The sequence below is a fragment of the Candoia aspera genome, chromosome 2 (genome assembly GCF_035149785.1).
Source record: "Candoia aspera isolate rCanAsp1 chromosome 2, rCanAsp1.hap2, whole genome shotgun sequence".
NCBI classification, from domain to species: domain Eukaryota; kingdom Metazoa; phylum Chordata; class Lepidosauria; order Squamata; family Boidae; genus Candoia; species Candoia aspera.
The window spans coordinates 112977073-112997005 of record NC_086154.1 but is presented as its reverse complement, the minus strand read 5'-3'; the positions used below and the strand labels follow the sequence as shown (position 1 = coordinate 112997005).

Sequence of the window (19933 nt, the reverse complement as noted above, 5' to 3'; positions counted from 1 at the left end):
CTCTGGAGCCTTCATGTCATGACCTCGTTGCAAGGCACAAAGAGCCTCACAACGTGGATCATGATCATTAAGGAAAAGGGGAAGAAGATAATCAAACCAGGGATTAACACAAGCACCCAAAGACACCCACACCCATGAACCCATAAACAACTGAAAGGAGAGACGTCAGAGGAGTGAAGATAAGGAGCACATGGTGCCCCGGAGGACACAACCGTTGCAGGGAGACAAAGAGGACACCGGGGAAAACGCCCAAGCAGCCATCAAGGGTCCCATCAAGAGGGATCGGGGCATTGAGGGGTGGGGAAGCCCGGGGCAATACAGGAGGGTATAAAAGGGGCACCCCCACACTACCTACCCCGTTCCCGTTTTTCGTTCTGTCAGCTATCATTCCAATAAACCAGAAATCCTTAATACCCATTAAGTGAGTCTGTGCTTATTGCGAAGCGAGGCTGGCCCTGACATAAAAACGGGAACCCCCCAAATTTTTTTTTCCACCTGGTACCTATCCAACAAGTTTGTGAGGGACCCAGCCAGGCATGGAGAACCAGGAACCGAGGAGGCGCAACCCTTCGGTGCCCGGCGACGAAGCCCCACTCTCGCAGGGCGGGATGCAGCTGAGGTCCGGGCGATGCAACGCCCCGGTAAGTATGGGACCCAGCTGGGGGGAAGCAGCTGGGGAGGGACCCACCCCGGCGCCCCGGAGCCCGCGAGGCACCGGGGGCGAGACGAGGGGACCCTCTCCAAGCCCGCAGGCAACCCCGGAGGAAGCGCGAGACGAACCGCCACCTTGGGCGCTCGAAGGCGAGGGTGCGCCTGGCACCGCGGCAGGAACGAGGGACGATCCGTCCTCTACCACGGCCAACGGCGAGGGCGAGCGGAGCGGTGAACACCTCGGCGGGAAGCCGGGGACGGCGGAGAGGCTCGACGCGTTGGAGGAAGGGATGCAGGCGGTGCGGCAGATGCTCCAACAGCTGACGGCGGCGCAGGGACCCTGCGACGGAGGCGGCGCAGAGGCACCCCCGGACGAAAGGCGGCAGGGCGAGCGGGGCGGCGGTGACGGCGGAACCCGACCCAAGGAGCCCAACCGACGACCGGAGGCGCACCGGGAGGCGAGACGGGGTGGAGACCCAGCGGACGGCGGCGACCACGGCGGGACCCGACCCCAGGAGGCCACCCAACGAGCGGAGGCGCACCTGGACGTGAGACGGCGGGACAACCTCGGCGGCGGCGGCGTCCGGCCCCAGGAGCCCACCCCACAACGGGAGATGCGCCAGGCTGAGAGGCGGAGGGACGACCCGGCGGGCGGCGACGGCGACGGCGGAGCCTGGATCCAGGAGCCCGACCGAGGGAGAACACCCCGCCCTCCCCCCCGAGCGACGGGACGACGACCTTGCGAGGAGACCCAGAGAGAGGCACCAATGCCGCAAGAGAACCGGAGACACCCCGACCCGCAGCAGCTCCCGCAGAGCCCGAGGCACGACGCAGAGGGGGCCAGGAGCCTGACCAGGACACCCGCCAAAGACTTTGGCATAAAGTTCGATGGGGACCCCTCGAAACTCTCCTTTTTTTTGACTAACGCGAGGTACTACCTCGAAGAATGGGGTCCCTGCTTCAGAACTGAGCGGGGCAAAATCAATGCCCTGGCCATAAAATTAAAAGGGCGGGCCGCCGATTGGTACGTCCAATTGTGCCAATCAGGCGCCCGGGCGCTGCAGGACAGCACTGAATTCCTGCAGGCACTAGAAAGGCACTTCAGGGACCCCCTGGAGCAAGAAAAGGCAAAAAGGGCGCTAGAGACACTCAGACAAAGCCCGCGCTCCGTGGCAGAGTATGCCATGGAGTTCCAAGCCCTAGCCGGAAAAGTGGACACTTGGTCTCAATCGACACTGATTGAGAAGTTCAAACACGGACTCAACTTAAACGTCCTCCGGTGGGCACTCGGCCGCGACAACCCCAGCTCCCTCACGGGTTGGATCCAGCTGGCAGCGGAAGCGGAGAACGCTCACGACACATTCCTCCACGCAAGGAGGGAAACGCAACAGATGGAGACAGCGAGACCCCCACGCACCAGCGCAAGGCAGGTGAGGGCGAGACCCCAACCCTGGAAGGAGGAACGGGACAGACGCTTCGCTAAAGGGCAATGTTTCACGTGCGGCAGGGAAGATCACAAAGCAGCCGCATGCCCCAAAACGACGCCCAGAGAGAGCCCAAGGAGGGCACAAACAGCACCAACCCCAGCGCCAAGAAAGCGACCAGCAGCAAAGGGGGAGTACCGACGCAGACACGCCCCCTACAGTTCAGAGGAGGAGGAAAGCAACACCGATGAGGCGGCGGGAAACGACAACCACCTGGCCTAAGGGGCGCCGAAGGACAGGTGGAGGACACTGACAGGCGCTTCGACAAAGGGGTGAGTGAGGAATGCCCCACCCTCTACGTCCGTGTCACCCTCACCCATCGAAATAAAACCGAAAAGGTCTGGGCACTCATTGATTCGGGTTGCTCCAAAAGCCTCATGCACCCTGACCTGGCAGCCGCACTCGACCTCCGCTGCTATCCACTTCAGCACCACCTGGTGTTCTCGCAGCTCGATGGATCTGCAGCGGGAGGGGGCCCGGTCACCCAATACACCGGAGAAACCGCGCTACGGCTCGGCAGCCACGAGGAAAAATTGGCTTTCATCGTGGCACCGGTGGGGCAACCCCGACTCATACTGGGGATCCCATGGCTCGTGCAGCAAAACCCAGTCATCAACTGGAGAACCAGAGAGATTAAGTTTGCTGACAGGCGTTACCAAGCACCTTCAGGGAACAGGGTTCCCCGAGCAGCCATGGGGGGGGGCGACGACGACTGCGGAACACAGAGAGACAGCACTGCCAGAGGGACTGCCAACCGAATACGGGGATTTCGCCGACGTTTTCGGTGAGAAAGAGGCGGACAAACTCCCCCCCCACAGAAAGACGGACTGCACCATTGAACTGGTCCCGGGGGTACCCCTACCCAAACCAAAAATATATGCTATGACCCAGCGAGAGCTAGCTGCATTAAGGGACTTCATAGACAAAAATCTGGCGAGAGGTTTTATCGAGCCAGCAAACTCTCCAGTGGGAGCGCCAGTCCTCTTTCGCGAGAAAAAGGACGGGTCATTGCGGCTCTGTACAGACTACCGCAGATTAAACGCAGCAAGCATTTCAAATAAATACTCCTTACCCTTAATAAAGGACATTTTGTCCCACCTGGTAAAGGGTAAGGTATTCTCCAAACTGGACATAAGGGAAGCCTACTACCGCATACGGATACGGGAGGGGGATGAGTGGAAGACTGCTTTCAATTGCCCATTGGGGGCGTTTCAATATAAAGTACTCCCATTCGGATTGGCAGGAGCACCGGGGGTATTCATGCAGTTAATTAATGAGGTCCTGCGTGACCACCTTTTTAAGGGGGTTTTGGTTTACCTGGATGATGTATTGATCTACACAGAAACAACGTGAGCACGAACGCTTGGTAAAGGACGTGCTCAAGAAACTTCGCAAGGCAGAGCTGTTTGTTAAGCTCTCCAAGTGCGAGTTTCACAAAAAACAAATTGACTACCTAGGGTATAGGATTTCTGCTAAAGGGATAGAAATGGACCCCAGCAAGGTCCAAGCCATCCTGGCGTGGGAACGCCCACGCACGAGGAGACAGCTGCAAAGCCTCCTGGGATTCACTAATTTCTACAGGGGGTTCACGCCCAGGCTGGCAGAGACTATTTTGCCCCTAACTAACCTGCTAAAGACTAAGGGCTTGGGGGACACGCGCAAATCGAGGAACCCGGGGGGGCTACTGAATTGGACAGCTGACTGTCAAACGGCTTTCGAGAGACTGAAAACCCTCTTCACAGCTGAGCCAGTGTTACAACACCCCGACCCCACCAAGCCTTTTGTGGTGCAGGCAGATGCCTCCGACTTTTCCATCGGAGCCATCCTGCTCCAAAAGGACTCCGACAACCACCTAAAGCCCTGCGCCTACCTTTCCCGCAAATTCTCCGAAACGGAGCGGAGATGGCACGTATGGGAAAAGGAGGCGTTTGCAGTGAAGACAGCCTTGGAAACGTGGCGACACCTGCTGGAGGGGGCCTCCTGCCCCTTCGAGGTCTGGACGGACCACAAGAACCTGGAGGCACTCAGCACACCAAAACGGCTCAGCCCGAAGCAGGTGCGATGGGCTCAGTTTTTCAGCCGGTTCAATTTCACGCTGAAATTCATACCGGGCAAGAAAAACTTCTTGGCAGACGCCCTTTCCCGACGGCCACAGGACGACACGCAAGCCTCCGACATCATAGGAACAGTATGGACCGAGAAACAGCTCGGCTGCCCAGCTGTCACGCGGAGCCAGACAAGGAATCAGCGCACACCAGCACGAACGGCGGGGAGCGATCGGAGCCGACGCTCAATTTCACCGAACTGGCAACAAAGACTCACACAAGCACTACAGCAAGATACATGGTTGCAGAATAACCAACAACATGTATCTTTCAAAGACAACATCGCCTGGAAAGAGAAAGCCTTGTACGTGCCCGAATCACTGCGGGGGGAAATCTTACACAGAGCGCACGATGACAAATCTGCAGGGCATTTTGGGTTTGTAAAAACCCTCCACCTAACGAGGAGGCAATTTTGGTGGCCAAACCTCAGAAAGGACGTAAAAGACTACGTAGCCAACTGCCCCATATGTGCCACCACCAAACGGAAAGGAGGGAAACCCCACGGGCTGCTACAGGCGGTAGCCAGCCCCTCCCAGCCATGGGAAGAAATTTCCATGGATTTCATTGTGGACCTCCCACCCAGCCAAAGAAAAACTGTGATATGGGTGGTAAAAGACTATTTCTCGAAACAAGCACACTTCATCCCGTGCGCGACTATCCCCTCCGCACAACAGCTGGCACGTTTATTCCTAACACACATATACAGGATCCACGGCGCCCCCTACAGGTTGGTGACCGACAGAGGCACACAATTCACGTCAAAGTTTTGGCGGGAATTTTTAAAACTAATCGGAACCAAGCAAGCACTGTCCACTGCGTGGCATCCACACACGGACGGATCCACAGAGATCCTAAACTCAACACTTGAACAGTTCCTGAGGGCATTCATAAATTATCAACAGGACAACTGGGTAGACCTACTACCTTTTGCAGAGGTGGCCTATAATAACGCGGTACACCAGAGTACTGGCCACACCCCTTTTAAGGTGGTCTACGGAAGGGACTTTGTACCGATACCAGAATTGCCGCAACCTGAAACCCTGCCCTGCTCACCAGACGATTGGGCGGCACAGCTGGCAACAACCTGGCCAATCATCCAAATGGCCCTAGCAGACGCACAAACAACGTACAAAAAATATGCGGACAACCACAGGGCGGAGGCACCGAACTACAAAGTGGGAGATAGGGTCTACCTCTCCACTAAGTTCATAAAGACCTCGCAACCCTCGAAGAAATTGGCACCGAAATTCATTGGACCTTTTAAAATCATACAGGTAATCAACCCAGTTACTTTCAAACTGGAACTGCCTTACAATTTGAGACGGGTCCACCCAGTGTTTCATTGTGCACTACTGAAGCCAACGAGCACATCCAAATGGCATACAGAAGAACCTCCACCCCCACCCATAATGATAGACAACCAACAACATTTTGAAGTAAAAGAAATACTGGACTCAAGAAAGCAAAGAGGAACACTACAATACCTCGTGAGATGGAAACATTTCTCACACCCAGAGTGGGTCCAGGCACGACACGTCATGGCTAGACAACTAACAAGACAGTTCCATGAGGCATACCCGGAGAAACCAGCACCATAGAACATCTTTGGGGGGGCAGCATGTCATGACCTCGTTGCAAGGCACAAAGAGCCTCACAACGTGGATCATGATCATTAAGGAAAAGGGGAAGAAGATAATCAAACCAGGGATTAACACAAGCACCCAAAGACACCCACACCCATGAACCCATAAACAACTGAAAGGAGAGACGTCAGAGGAGTGAAGATAAGGAGCACATGGTGCCCCGGAGGACACAACCGTTGCAGGGAGACAAAGAGGACACCGGGGAAAACGCCCAAGCAGCCATCAAGGGTCCCATCAAGAGGGATCGGGGCATTGAGGGGTGGGGAAGCCCGGGGCAATACAGGAGGGTATAAAAGGGGCACCCCCACACTACCTACCCCGTTCCCATTTTTCGTTCTGTCAGCTATCATTCCAATAAACCAGAAATCCTTAATACCCATTAAGTGAGTCTGTGCTTATTGCGAAGCGAGGCTGGCCCTGACACTTCAGGAGAACTGATAATATTACTGTTGAATACAAAATGTAAAAAAATAACCTGATGGTAAGATGGCATCAAAATATTGATTCTCCAGTGCTTGTTACAATGGATTCTAATAATCAAAACAATAGATCACATATATTCCATACTAACATTTTAAAGAGTTCAGTATTTTAAATGAGATCTTTTTAGCAATGATTTCAACTAAATACTTGACACATTATTAAGAGAAGAAAGTAAACAGTTTCATGGATATTCCCAATTCACTCCAGAAGGGGAGAAAAATGTTGTAATAGCTTGGTAATAGAAGAAATGGTAATAGGTGAAATTCAGTAATTAAAAAGTGCCAACTAATGCATATTGGGGCAAAACATTTAAAGGGTTTTGAATTCATGAATTAATAAATAAACAAATACATCATGTATTCTGAATTAGGTGTAGTTATTTGAAAAAATGTTGGAAAGATTTAAAAATATTCATTATGTCAGGGAAATTAAAATGAAATTACAAGTGGTAGAAGGATTTCTCAAGAAAGGGAAAGAAATGAAAACAGCAAGAAATAATTATATACAATTACATCCAGATACTTGCATGAGCATCCTCTTTGTCCACTCCAACACAGATATATAATATCTGGAGAAGATATATGAACAGCCAATTAAATCATTTGGAATAGGAGTGGCACATAAGGCTCTGCAGTGCTTTGGATTTGACACCAAAAAGATGCACTGGAGTGCATAAGAGCATGAATGCAACCCCTTATAGTCACTCATTAAAGCAGCTGCATCTGTTTCCAGGGTTGTATGGCTGCTGTGGAAGCAGATCCTGAAAAAAGACTTGCTTTAATGAGTCACCAATGAGTGCTGCTCCCAAGTCTCATTTCAGAATAAAATCCAAAGCGCTGCAGACCCGTAGTAGCTCATAATCTTGAAAAGGTAAACCTTTAGAATCTTAAAGCTAAATATTATAGCCACTTCAAAAAAAGGTTAGATAAACTTATGTAGTACTAGACAACCCATGACCCGTTGGGTCAATGTTTCAGTTGGGTCATTGTCTCAGAGATATTTACTTACCTAAACAGATCAACAGAATGACCACAGGAGGGCAAAAAATCAGTGGGAGCGGGAGCGATTTCTGACTTTTTGCTGGCTTCCCAACTGACTTCGCTTGTGAGAAGCTTGCAGGGAGAAAGTCAGTGGGGAAGCTGGCAGGGAAAGTTGCAGGTTTTCCTGGGTAAATCTCTCCCACCCACACACCCTCCCCCAGTCCCTCTGCGCTCACGCCGGTCACTCACACTTCCCCACATACCATCCCTGGCCCACGCCACACCCTTACACACCCTCCCCAACCCATGCCACATCCCCGCGCTCCCTCCTGGACCTGCACTGCACCCTTGCACATCCCTGTGCACTCTCCCTGAGCCTTGCCGCACTTCTCGCACAACCCTTCGCTCCTTCCCCCACTTGGAAGCAGCCACTTACCTGCCTGCTGGCCTTGGACTTGCAACTTCCTGTCAGCTTCCCCACTGACTTTGCTTGTGGGAAGCTGGCAGGGAGTGTCAACAATCATGATTGAGTTTAGACTTCCTGCCGGCTTCCCTATTGACTTGTGGGAAGCTGGCAGGGAGCTTTGGAAATGACAGTCACATGACTGCAGCTGACCATGGCAGCACTGAAGTGGCCACAACTTTGCCAAATTTCAATCCCATGGAGTAATTGGATTTTGGACGCATTCTGTAAGTCAGCCCATTTGAGGTACCTTGGTTCAAAAATGTTGCCCTGTGATGCACCGTTTCACCCAATTGAAGGTTACAGACAGACAAATATACATGAGAGTTTTAGTAGTATATAGATATAGGTTAAGGTTATCAATGGCTATATACTACATGCATCTGATTACCAGTTCCTAGGGAAGGAAAAACAGGAGAGGGCTATTACTCTCATGTTCTGCTTGTGGGCTTTCCAATAGATATCCTCTAATGGCCACCGTGAGAGAAACAACAACAAGAATAGGGCCGCAGCCAGGACCTTGGACAGGATCGCGCCTGTGCATCCTCTCTTGCCTCGCTCGACCCGTCACTCCCCGTGGTTTACGGAGGAGTTGAGGGTTTTGAAGAGGGTTAAGAGACATCTGGAGCATCGCTGGAGGAAGACGAAGACTGAATCTGACCGAACGCAAGCTAGAGCCACTATTAAGGCCTACCTTGTGGCGGTAAGAGCGGTGAAACATGAATATTTCTCCGCTCTTATTGCATCCGCAGAATGCCATCCGATGGCCTTGTTTAAGATCACTCAATCTCTTCTGGGTCAGGTAGATCCACCTACAAGGCCATTCGGAAGAGTTTTCACAGCATCTGCAGGATAAAATCACTCAGATTCATTCTAAGTTGCACTCTAAGTGTGAAGCGGAGTCTGGGGAGATGCCAGGGGAATGTACTTACCCTGTCATCTGGGAACGGTTTGATCCTGTTGGGCCTGAGGAAGTGGACAGGATTCTCCGGACTGTGAATGCAACCACGTCAGCTTGACCCATGCCCTTCCTGGCTGATAAAATCAGCCTGGGAAGTGACTTGTGGTTGGGTCCAGGTGATGGTTAATGCATCCTTGAGGGAGGGGGTGTTTCCGGCTGCCTTTAAGGAGGCACTGATATACCCCCTCCTCAAGAAGCCATCCTTGGACCCTACTATACCAGGCAATTTTCACCCTGTCTCCCACCTCCCTTTTTGGGAAAGGTGGTTGAGAAAGTGGTTGTGTTGCAGCTCCAGAGAATTTTGGAGGAAACGGATTATCTGGACCCCTTTCAGTCAGGTTTCAGGCCAGGATATGGGATGGAGACTGCATTGGTCGCACTTATGGATGATCTCTGGAGGGAGCAGGATGGAGGGAGTGCATCCATCCTGGCTCTCTTGGACCTCTCAGGGGCTTTTGATACCGTCGGCCATGGTATCCTTCTGGGGTGGCTCAGGGGGTTGGGGGTGGGTGGGGTAGTTTTGAACTGGTTCACCTCCTTCCTCCAGGGCCATTCCCAATCAGTGGTGATAGGAGAGGAGAGATCCGGCCCTCGACCCCTCCTTTGTGGGGTGCCAGAGTTTGGTACTCTCTCCTCTCCTATTTAACATCTACATGAAACCGCTGGGTGAGATCATCCATCACCATGGGATGAGGTATCATCAATATGCTGATGATACCAGTTATATATCTCCATCCTGGGTGAAGTAAGTGATGCGGTCTCCACCCTTTCCAGGTGCCTGGGGGCTGTGGGGGCCTGGATGGGGAACAACAGGCTTCAACTGAACCCTGGTAAGACAGAGTGGCTGTGTATTGATGGCTCCTCGGGTTCCAGGAAGTTGTCATCGTTGGTTCTGGATGGGGTGGCACTGCCCCATTCGGAACCAGTGTGGAACCTGGGGGTCCTCCTGGACTCGCAACTCCTGCTCAAAGAGCAGGTGGCAGTCATGGCCAGGAGGGCCTTTGCACATCTTTGGGTGGTGCGCCAGCTACGCCCATTCCTGGACCGAGATGCCCTCTGAACAGTCACTCATGCCCTTGTCATCTCCCATATAGACTACTGCAATGCACTCTACATGGGGCTACCCTTGAAAACTATTCGGAAGCTTCAGCTGGTCCAGAACGCGGCTGCGCGGACAGTTATTGGGGCTGTAAAATCAGCCCATGTGACACCACTGTTACGCGAGCTGCATTGGGTACCAGTTTGCTTCTGGGCCCAACTCAAGGTGTTGGTTATCACCTTTAAAGCCCTACATGGCATGGGACCAGGGTACCTGAGAGACCATCTTGTCCCCATAACATCAACCTGTCCCACCCGGTCAGGCAGGGAGGGCATGCTACGGACCCCATCAGCAAAGGAATTTCATCTAGCGGGGTCCAGGAGGCGAGCCTTCTCTGCAGTGGCGCCCGCCCTTTGGAACATCTTGCCCCCGGAGTTGAGACAGATTTCCTCACTCTTGGACTTCTGGAAGAAACTTAAGACCTGGTTCTGCCGCCTTGCTTGGGAGGGGGAGAGTGATAGCTCCACCTGGGGATGGCTGGCGCCATAGCACCCCTTAGTGATCCATCTCCACTTGGATTTCATGTTTGCTTTTATGTATAGTTTAATGTAATTTTTATCTGGCTATGTTTTAATGCTATTTATTGTAAACCGCCCAGAGTCCCCCATTGGGGGAGATGGGCGGTGATATAAATTTAATAAATTTAATAAATAAATAAATAAAGAAGACACTAAATAAACATTAGTATGATCCAGATTCTTATGTTGTTTTTGTATTACGTTATATAACAGGATCATAAGAGGCTTTAAAATTGCCAGTAGTGGCGAGACAGTGAATATAAATCAATTATTCCAGTTCACATGAGGTGAACCTCTTGATTTTATTGCCACAAAAATCTGCTACATCAGGATGAAAGCATATTTTAGATGAATAAATGTGTTGATCAGACTACAACTATTTTTGGGTTGAGTTCTGGGCACTACATTTTAGGCAGGACACTGACAAACTGCACCATGTCCACAGGAGAGCAATCAGAATTACAAGGGGCTTGGATGGAAAAGCATATGAGTAATTATTGGAGGTGCTTGGTATGTTTCAGTTAGAGAAGAGAAGGCTGCAGGGACAGACAATAGCTGTCTTCAAGTACCTGAAGGAGTATCATACAGAAGATAATTGCAGAATTGTTCAGAGTAGTTCTAGAAGACAGGACAAGAAACAATGGCTTCATATTACAAGGAAACAGATTAATGTATGACATCAGGAAACATATCCAAATGGTAGGAGATGTTCAACCAAGTGGTGGATGCTCCTTCATTGGAGGCATTTGTTTAGGCTGAATGGCCACCTATCAGGGATGTTATAATAGTGAATTCCTGCACAGGGCAGGGGATTGGGCAAGATGATGTCCAAGGTCCCTTCCAACTTTTATGTCAATTATTGTGTACTAAATTATCAGTGTACCTATCAAAAGCTAGTGGTTGAATGAAAAACTACTGGATGTCTTGACATCAAGATTTAACAATCACCTTTGTACCAGAATGCTTTTGTGTTCCAGGATATGCTTTCTTCACATAGAAAGCTGAATCTAAAACTTTAGGATGTCTTATTAGTTAATAGTTTTAGAGTAACCATTATGCAAAACATTTTTCTTACAGACAGCTGATGCTTTCTATCTGACCAGTGAACTAATGCTGTCTCTCCAGGACATTCAGCATGTCCTGTTTTAGGAAACAGGATTTGGTTTCCCTCTGAACTATAATTAGTAAAACTATACAGACACTGGGCTTTCAAAACAGTACAGCCTACAGCAGACCTACATTCTACTGCCCTTCTTGTATCTTATTTAATGGATGATCTCGGAGAAATCCCTTCACTTCTGGTATTTTTAAAAAAATACTAATAAAAAAGGAAATAACAATATACTTCAAATTTGTAAGAACGTTTGATTTGGCAGACTTGATCTTCTAGAACACAGTTTTGCCTTGGACAGTGATCAGGAAAAACAGCTCCTGATGGAGTATACAATTAAAAAATGGTCAGCAATTTATTTTATTTAGAACTTATTGAAACACTTGTAATTTGCTAAGCAATTTGCATTCTTATGTTTATACTGTGATATTATAACCAAGAAACTCTAGTGAAATAGGGTGTACCTAAATCTAAATGAAACAAGACAACTCCATCTTACTTATATTAGCACTGACAGAAGCATCTTCTACTGATGGGGTTGCCAAAGCAGGGTCTGCAGACATCACTGTGCCTGGGCCCCTGAGCCACCTGTAAAGTTATATCCCCCAATACAATTGAGCAAAGCAGGATCTTTATTGACTTGATTTGGGATAAAACCTTTCTCCTGCCAAAAATCAGTTGCAGGATATGAAAGTCCATGCCTTACCAGAGTCTCTGTTACTGAGGGATCCTTACAGAGGGAAATAAATAGCAGGCAAGGATTTTTCTTCAATGGAAGTCAGTCTCTCTCTTCCTCCCTCCCTCCCTCCCTCCTTAGTAGATAGGCAGTTTCCTACACTCTCCAGCTGGTTTTTGGTAAATGATTTTTCCTCTTTGATATAAATCTATGGAGTAAATCACTCTACATTGTATGGGGGTGGGGGGTGGGGTGGGGAGAAACGCTTCAGTGATAAAGCTTAGGAAGGAAGTACTTGCCCACTCCCCACTGGGAACCTCTACAATAACAGAGTCTTTGGTGGGCATGATCTTCCATTTCCCAGTTTTTATCAGAAAAGAATTTGCTTAAAATTAGCTAAGCTATTTTTGAATCAATTAAGCAGGAGATGTGAAGCCTGTCTTCTTCCTCACTTCTATATGCTTATCTGTGGCTACTTCCCTTTCTACTTTCTGCAACTTCCCCCACTTTTGTCCATTCTGCTCTGTGGTGTTTCTATCATCTCTTTCAGGATATCTGTCCCACCAATGCTTATATCTTCAACTACAGTCTGTCCTCTGTATGTGGCCCTACTATTTGTTTCTCATGGAGTTGATGTCTCTGTCCCTCTCTTACATGTTTGAGAAAGAAAAACATACAGAGTAAGAAAATACCCAATTAAATGAGGTACTCCTCATTTAACAACAGTAATTGGGCCCAGAATTTCCATTGCTAAGCAATGAAGTTGTAAAGCGAGATGGCATTGCTTAGCGATGGCAATCCTGGCAATTCCCCTTGCCGTCGTTAAGTGAATTTTACTGGTAGTTGGCCAGAGCACCCACCCCAACCCAAGCCATTCTGGGCTTGGTCCCTCCCAGCCCCGAACACTGCCTTCAACTCCCCCCACCTATCTCCCTATCTCTGCCCTTTTGGCCCCCTGCACTCCATGGCCCCTACTGCCCTAGGTGACCTTTGCTGTCTTCTTGCTCCTGATGCTGACCAAGCATGCCCAGCCTGGCCCTTTGCGAGGCAGCTGCTGGCTGCACAAGTCTTTCTTCCCAAGGTTGCTCACGGCAGTTTCCTTGCAAGATCTGGGGAAGATGGCCTCATGTGGCCAGCAGCTGCCTTGCGAAGGGCCAGAGTGGGCACTCCTCATCAGCAGTGGAGGCAAGAAGACGGTGAAGGTCAGCTGGGGTGGCAGAGCGCAGGGAGGCAGGGGCCTTGGAGTGCAGGGTGGCAAAGGCGACTGTGGCTGGGACCGGGCTGGGGTGGCTGCAGCTTCCCAGGATGGTTGCAGCTTTGCACCACGCTGTTGGGTGGCAGGGTGCAGGGCAGGCAAAGGGCAGAGATGTGGGGAGATAGGCAGGTGGGGAAGGTGAAGAAGAAGCCGTCCCTTACCTTACCAAGGCTTGGGGCTGGGAGGGACCAAACCTGGAATGGCTTGGATTGGGCGGGTCCTTGGCTAATGGCCGGTGGAATTTGGTTAATGACAGCAATGGGGAATGCTGGGATTGCCATTGCTAAGTGATGCGGTCACGTGACGTCACACTTTACGACCATATCACTTAGCAATGGAAATTCTGGTCCCAGTTACCAGCGTAACTTGAGGACTATCCGTAAATTCAGGCTTGGCAAAAAATAAATGTATGTATACTTTCCCCACATTTTCTTTTTTTCTTGAAAATATCCCCCATGGCTTAACCATTCTGAATGTTTTCCATTCAGGAAAGCTCAGACAAAATTTCTGTTCATATAGAGTTGCAATAATATCAGTCTCTGTATAAATATTGCAGCATATCAGAAATACACACAAATAGAGTCCTGGAGGGTCAAACTGGGCATGACAGATTAGACTAGTTTTGTAGTTTCTCTCTAAATCACACTGAAAATGTAATGAAATGTTATTGATAGTAAACTACTCCGAATCTATATGTATAATCCTATATATCATGCAAAAATGTATTCCTAATTCAACATAATACCCATGCAGGCCATATTGGGGCACCAGCCAATTTAATTTTTCTCTACATAACTGAATCAAACATAATCTCCATTTAGTTGTATTGGAAAGGAAAAAATCCCTTCCTTGCAAAAAAAAAAAAAAGTAGTTGAAGGAAGTTGGAATTCCATCACAGCAAAAATCAGTGGGGCAAATTTTTATGAAGGTGGTATCATACCTGATACAATAACTGTACAATTCCAATCCATTAATGAGATCTGAAAACTACCAAATTTTCTCTTATAACACAGTATCAAAATATATTCCCAGTAAATGGCAAAAATGTACTTACATAATACATCTAAATTTACATTTGACCTTGGTTTAAACTGCGTATTAGAGAGATACTTCCCTGAAGAGAAAATATTACCAAGATTTGAGTTATAGTTCTGACTGGAAAACTATGGTGCACAGCCAAGAAGAAATATATAGCACGTTGTTTTCATAAATGGTATTCTTAATCAAGAAATCTGCATCCTGACACAACTTGACCTGCCACTGAGTATGTGAATTATGAGCAAGTACTTTCAGTTGATCTCTCTTCATTAAAGGCCACATTCTCAGGCTATTCTAAGGACTTTTAAAAGAGCTGCTGAGTGCCTTTAAGTTGAAACTCAAAGACATATCAAAGACACTTGTACCCTGCATATATTATGCTCCATTACTGGTGTGTGAAACTTCGGCATGGTCCTTAATGAAGTCTGTATTTCTATTATAACATATTTAGTATTAATATGAAAATATAATATGAAAATATTTAGTATTAATACTATACAGAAAAGTCCCAAGAATCCTTTCTTGATATTTTTGTCTTTTGTATATATTCTTTAAAACTGTATATATACAAATTTACACATTAGAAATCAGCGAACAACAACAAACCAAAGCCCTCCAGAGCACTTTTGTTACATATTATGGTTACATGTTATTAAGACATAATTCCTTGGCCCCTGAGAACCTAGAGCAGAACTATAGGATTGATCCTATTTATCCCACTGAGTATGGAGACAGAAACTATATCCTGTTTCCCTCTCTGCTTTTTTATTAGCTTTTTTCTAAGGACCCCAAGAAGGTATACTATGGTTGGGTAGGAAGTAGCTTCAAAGGAATTTAGGATCCAAGGAATTCAAATCCTTCCACCCCTCCCAAAGGAGAGTCTCTCAATCTGTTTCAGAGTGCCAGGCAGAGTGTTCTGAGCTACAGAATATCGATTTTGACCCAGGTTTTTAGGTAAATCACATTAATAATCTCATGCACTGAACCACCTCTGAGGAGTCTTCACAGCTGAGACCATGAAGATAATCTAATAAAGGATGGAGAAATACAGTAACTTTCCACCTTAATTTTCACCCTGCTCGTTTGGAAATGTTGGAGCATCACTCGGACTGGATTTGTTCATTGATTTGTTTAGGAAAAACATATTTATCCCATTGTTCACACAGAAATGCTCTCACAATGATTTATTCATCAATAAATAGACTTTGCCCTCAAACTCCAATCTAAAAAGACATAACACAAAAGGAAAAAATATATACATACTGAAAAAGAAAAGATTGCTGTTATTAAAAATAAAAGCTTAGGTATCAGCTCTTAATGTGACACAAAACTTGTAATAATCAGCTCTAATGCAGGTATAATGCTGTAAAGGCCCTTAGGAAGTTAGTCTTATCATGATAGACTGAATGGAAATAGTACAAATAGAGGAAAGGTTCAAAACTGCTGTTCTCAGCTGAATTGTGGAATGGTCTGATGAAAGTAATTTCTCAACAAAGCAGGTTCTCAAACTGATCTTTCTCTCAGGCAAATTTTATTTTTATATGTATTTACTTAACAAAGTAAAATGCTATTCCTATACATAGCCCACATTAACTGTTGGTAATGTAGTAGAAGAATTGAAAACAAATATGGCACAAGAGCCTAATATTTCAACATATAAAATGGATTATATCATCAGATAATAGTAAACCACATTAGATTGAATCAGACCAAGACAAATCAAGCCACACTTACTTTTCAGTGATAGTCTCTTTCTCTCTCAAGTGGTCTATAAATCTACATTCAGCCTGATATAGTTTCATTTCCAAAGTTTCCTTATTTGTCTGAAGTTTTTGGATTTGATTTTTCCATTTGTGGGTTTGTTCAACATGGGTTTGTTTCATTGAAATAATCACTGCATCTTTTTCTCTGGCAAAGTGATCTATTGCAGCATGCCTTTAAAGGAAGACAAAAAGACCGTTTCTACTCTGGGTGCTACAATCCTTCTTACAAGGATAAAAAACATAAAACAAAAACATACTTAAATGTACATACAGCAAAACCTTTCAAGTTTGCAAGTGGGAGCCAGTTTTGATCACCTTGCCTTCCAAAGAGCTCTGAGAGAGTCACACTTGGGCACTGGGGCTTTATTACGAAGATGATTAATTAACCACATAAAAACATAATAATCAGGGATACATTTTTTGATGGCATGTTTTAGTCACAGCAACACTGAACTTAGCCACAGTATGGTAATGCTAGCATTGGGATTGGAAACTGGAGCTTAATGTAATAGTGATCTGTTTATCCTGGATCCTGTCACAGAAAAGGCAAAGTTCCATATGTCCCTCTAGAAATTGCAATACAGTAGTACATGAACAATTGTTTCAACCTCTTCTGAACCACAAGGGCAAACTTCATCAGATAAGGAGGCTTTAGAATATCTGCCCATTAACAGCACTGATGGTAACACAAAACGTTTTGCCCCAAAGAAGTCTTTCTTCAGTCTGGGGAAGGTTAGAGATGCTAAATATTTGGCTGGCACCCAAAACCCTCCTAAAATTCAGGTTCTGCTTTCTGGGGCACCCTACTGATCTCCAGATGGTACTCCATGTCATCTGTCCTTAGAGAGAGTACAAGTCTGGTCTTTTCATAACCCGGTGTAAGAAAGAACCCAGCTGAAAGTCTGTAAGTCTATAGCATTCTTTCAGATTGGAGAACAGTTCTCTCCCAATATAAGGATTAATTGGCCAGTGGGAAAAACTGAATCTTTAGCCAATGATTAATTGGCCAAATGCAAGAGGCCTTTATCTGTATTCTGGGCTTTCCTACTTCATGGCTAACAGTAGATTGGCTACACATCTTAGGCTGCAAGAATGGGTCTCAGAAATTTAGTTTTACCACCTCTGTGATATCCTTTGTAGCATAGACTCTTACCAGTGCTCTGAATAAAATCTGAGCTTGGATTTTGACTTTAAGATATGTAAGGGTAGCAGGAACTAACTCTCCACCCTTACATAAAAAGAAACAAGAATAATTGTGGCAGAATACAGTAATGCCACCTGAGATACATAATCAAAATGTGCTTTCCATGATCCATTAGCCCCCAAAACCACACCAAGATACATCCAAGAGATGCATTCCACTCTATAATCCAATTTTTTTGTTTGGCTCTTTCCTCAAAGGCCATGAGTTTATATTTTTAATAATTGATTGATAGCCTATTTGGTCACTATAAAGGATGACAGATTTCACTGTTCTTCTTCTGAGCCCAATGGAGTTTGGGATATAATGACAGCATCATCTGTATAGCTGCCAATTTGGGAGCATGGAAATTAGGGTTGCTGAGAGTTGATGTAATTGAATTAACATGTAAGTTCTACTTTCTATTTTATTTTTCTATTTCCTTTTCTGTAGCTGCCCCTATCTTGTGGAACATCCTCCCATGTTCCACAAGGCAGGCCCCCACCCTTTTAGCCTTCTGGAAGGCCATCAAGATATGGCTCTTCACCCAGGCACCCAGAGTTGTATGTATGTATGTATGTATGTATGTATGTAAATAAATAAATAAATAAATAAATGTAAGTTGAACACAGAGGCCTGAATTTGTGATTAGGATGGCCAAATGCAAGAGGCCAATGCTCCTGCACTTTGATTAGTTGCGTAGAAGAGGGAGATTGAACAGGTGTAGATTGAACAGGTGTCATCCCTTTTACATAAGCTTATCCAATATACAACCCTATGAATGAAAGCCAAGATATTGTCTTTTCTTTGGGTTTTTAATGCTTAATTGGATCCCCAATTAAGTCTTTTTAAATTAGCTAAATAGGATTGCAAAAACTGTGCTATGCACACTCTCCAGAATAGGTTATTTGATACTGTAAAGCTACCAGAGTTAATGCTTGAGAAACTAAATGTTGTATAAGCCAAGCTTACATAAACTAAATGTTTTTAAAATGTGCATTTCTGGAAGCTTTTCATGCAATCTGATTTACTTAGTAAAGTCTATTTTGTTTAGTTACTTTTTTTCTTTTGTGTGCTTATTTTGATTTTCAGAAAATAGAACTTTAAATAGAGCTGATGCTAGGGAGTGATAACCTAATCCAGAAAAGTTTACTAAGCAGGTAAACTTTCCCAACTGTAAGGCAGATACCCTCTCAATCTCCCCACAAACATTTCAACTCTTTCCTGGCTGGAAGATTAGAGGATGAAGATTTTCCTTGCCTAAACAATGTTTTGACACCCTAAAACATTTATAGTCTTTAAGATCCTAGTGGATTCATTATTATTTTTACTGCAAAGGCCTAATAAAGCTTACTACTGTTTGTCCAGCAATGAGTAGATAAAGGGGCCTGGCTAGTACAGGAATCCAGAGATATCAAACACTCAATCCATAGTAAACTTAAGGGCCAATTTGTCCTTTTTTTTTTTTTTGCTGATGTGGAAAAAATCACTCTGATGCAAATTTGTTTTCCAAATACTAAGGTGAAATAGTGAGCCCAGCAAGAAAAGCCTGAAGACAAACCAATATACTAATAGTTTGTTTTTAAAAAAGGAATCCTCTACTTTTAATGAAATTAATGCACTCAATGGACATAGTGTATTTATAAAGCAAGGGCATCTGTTGGAAAAACTTACTTTCTCTCAAATGTTTCTTTTTCTTTTTCCCAGCCGAGCTGCACTGAAGCAAATTTATTTTCTAAATCCTCTATCCTATATTGTCAAACATTGGAGAAAAGTAAAATGATATTCCTTATACAAAGAGGCAATGCGTAAAATAATCAAACCCATTCATATTTATGAAAAAGTCTAAAGATAAATAATTGCCAAAGAACATTTTAAGAAAATTGGGATGAAATCAGCACTTCTGATGGAGAATAAATCACCTTCAAGGAGATTAAAAGGTGAACTTGCAGAATTCAAATATACAGTATATTATAACACTGGGCTAGACCTATCTAAAGTTTTCAGAAGTAAAGACATCAATTTAAAAACAAAGGTGCATCTGACTCACGCCATGGTCTTCTCAATTGCCACATATGCCTGTGAAAGTTGGACATTAAAAAAGGAAGATAGAAGAAGAATTGATGCATCCAAATTGTGTTGGCAAAGATTACTGATAATACCATGGACTGCCAGAAGAACAAACCAATCAGTTTTAGAAGAAATACAACCAGAATGTTCCCTAGAGGCGAAGATAACTAGGCTTAGACTCTCATACTTTGGGCACATCGTCAGGAAAGACCAATCGCTTGAAAAGGACATCATGTTTGGTAAAGTCGAGGGCCAGTGGAAAAGAGGAAGACCTTCCCTGCGATGGATCGATACAGTTACAGCAACGATGGATGCAAACATTGGAACAGTCAGGCATGTGGCGCAAGACCGAACAGCATTTCATTCTCTTATACGTAGGGTCGCCATGAGCCGTAAATGACTCGATGGCAACTAACAACAACAAACCCTTTTTAGCCATATGGTTCCCCTATG

The 19933-nt window shown here is 45.9% G+C and overlaps 1 protein-coding gene across 1 annotated transcript in view; it reads right to left on the bottom strand.

Moving 5' to 3' along the window:
- CCDC57 (coiled-coil domain containing 57) overlaps positions 1-19933 on the bottom strand; it is a 93308-nt gene that overhangs the window by 34443 nt on the left and 38932 nt on the right. The window contains exons 6-7 of the mRNA XM_063293262.1: positions 19085-19159; positions 16202-16402 (exon numbers count right to left, since the gene is read on the bottom strand). Of these exons, the coding sequence (XP_063149332.1) occupies positions 16202-16402; positions 19085-19159 (276 nt within the window). The remainder of the gene's footprint in view (positions 1-16201; positions 16403-19084; positions 19160-19933) is intronic.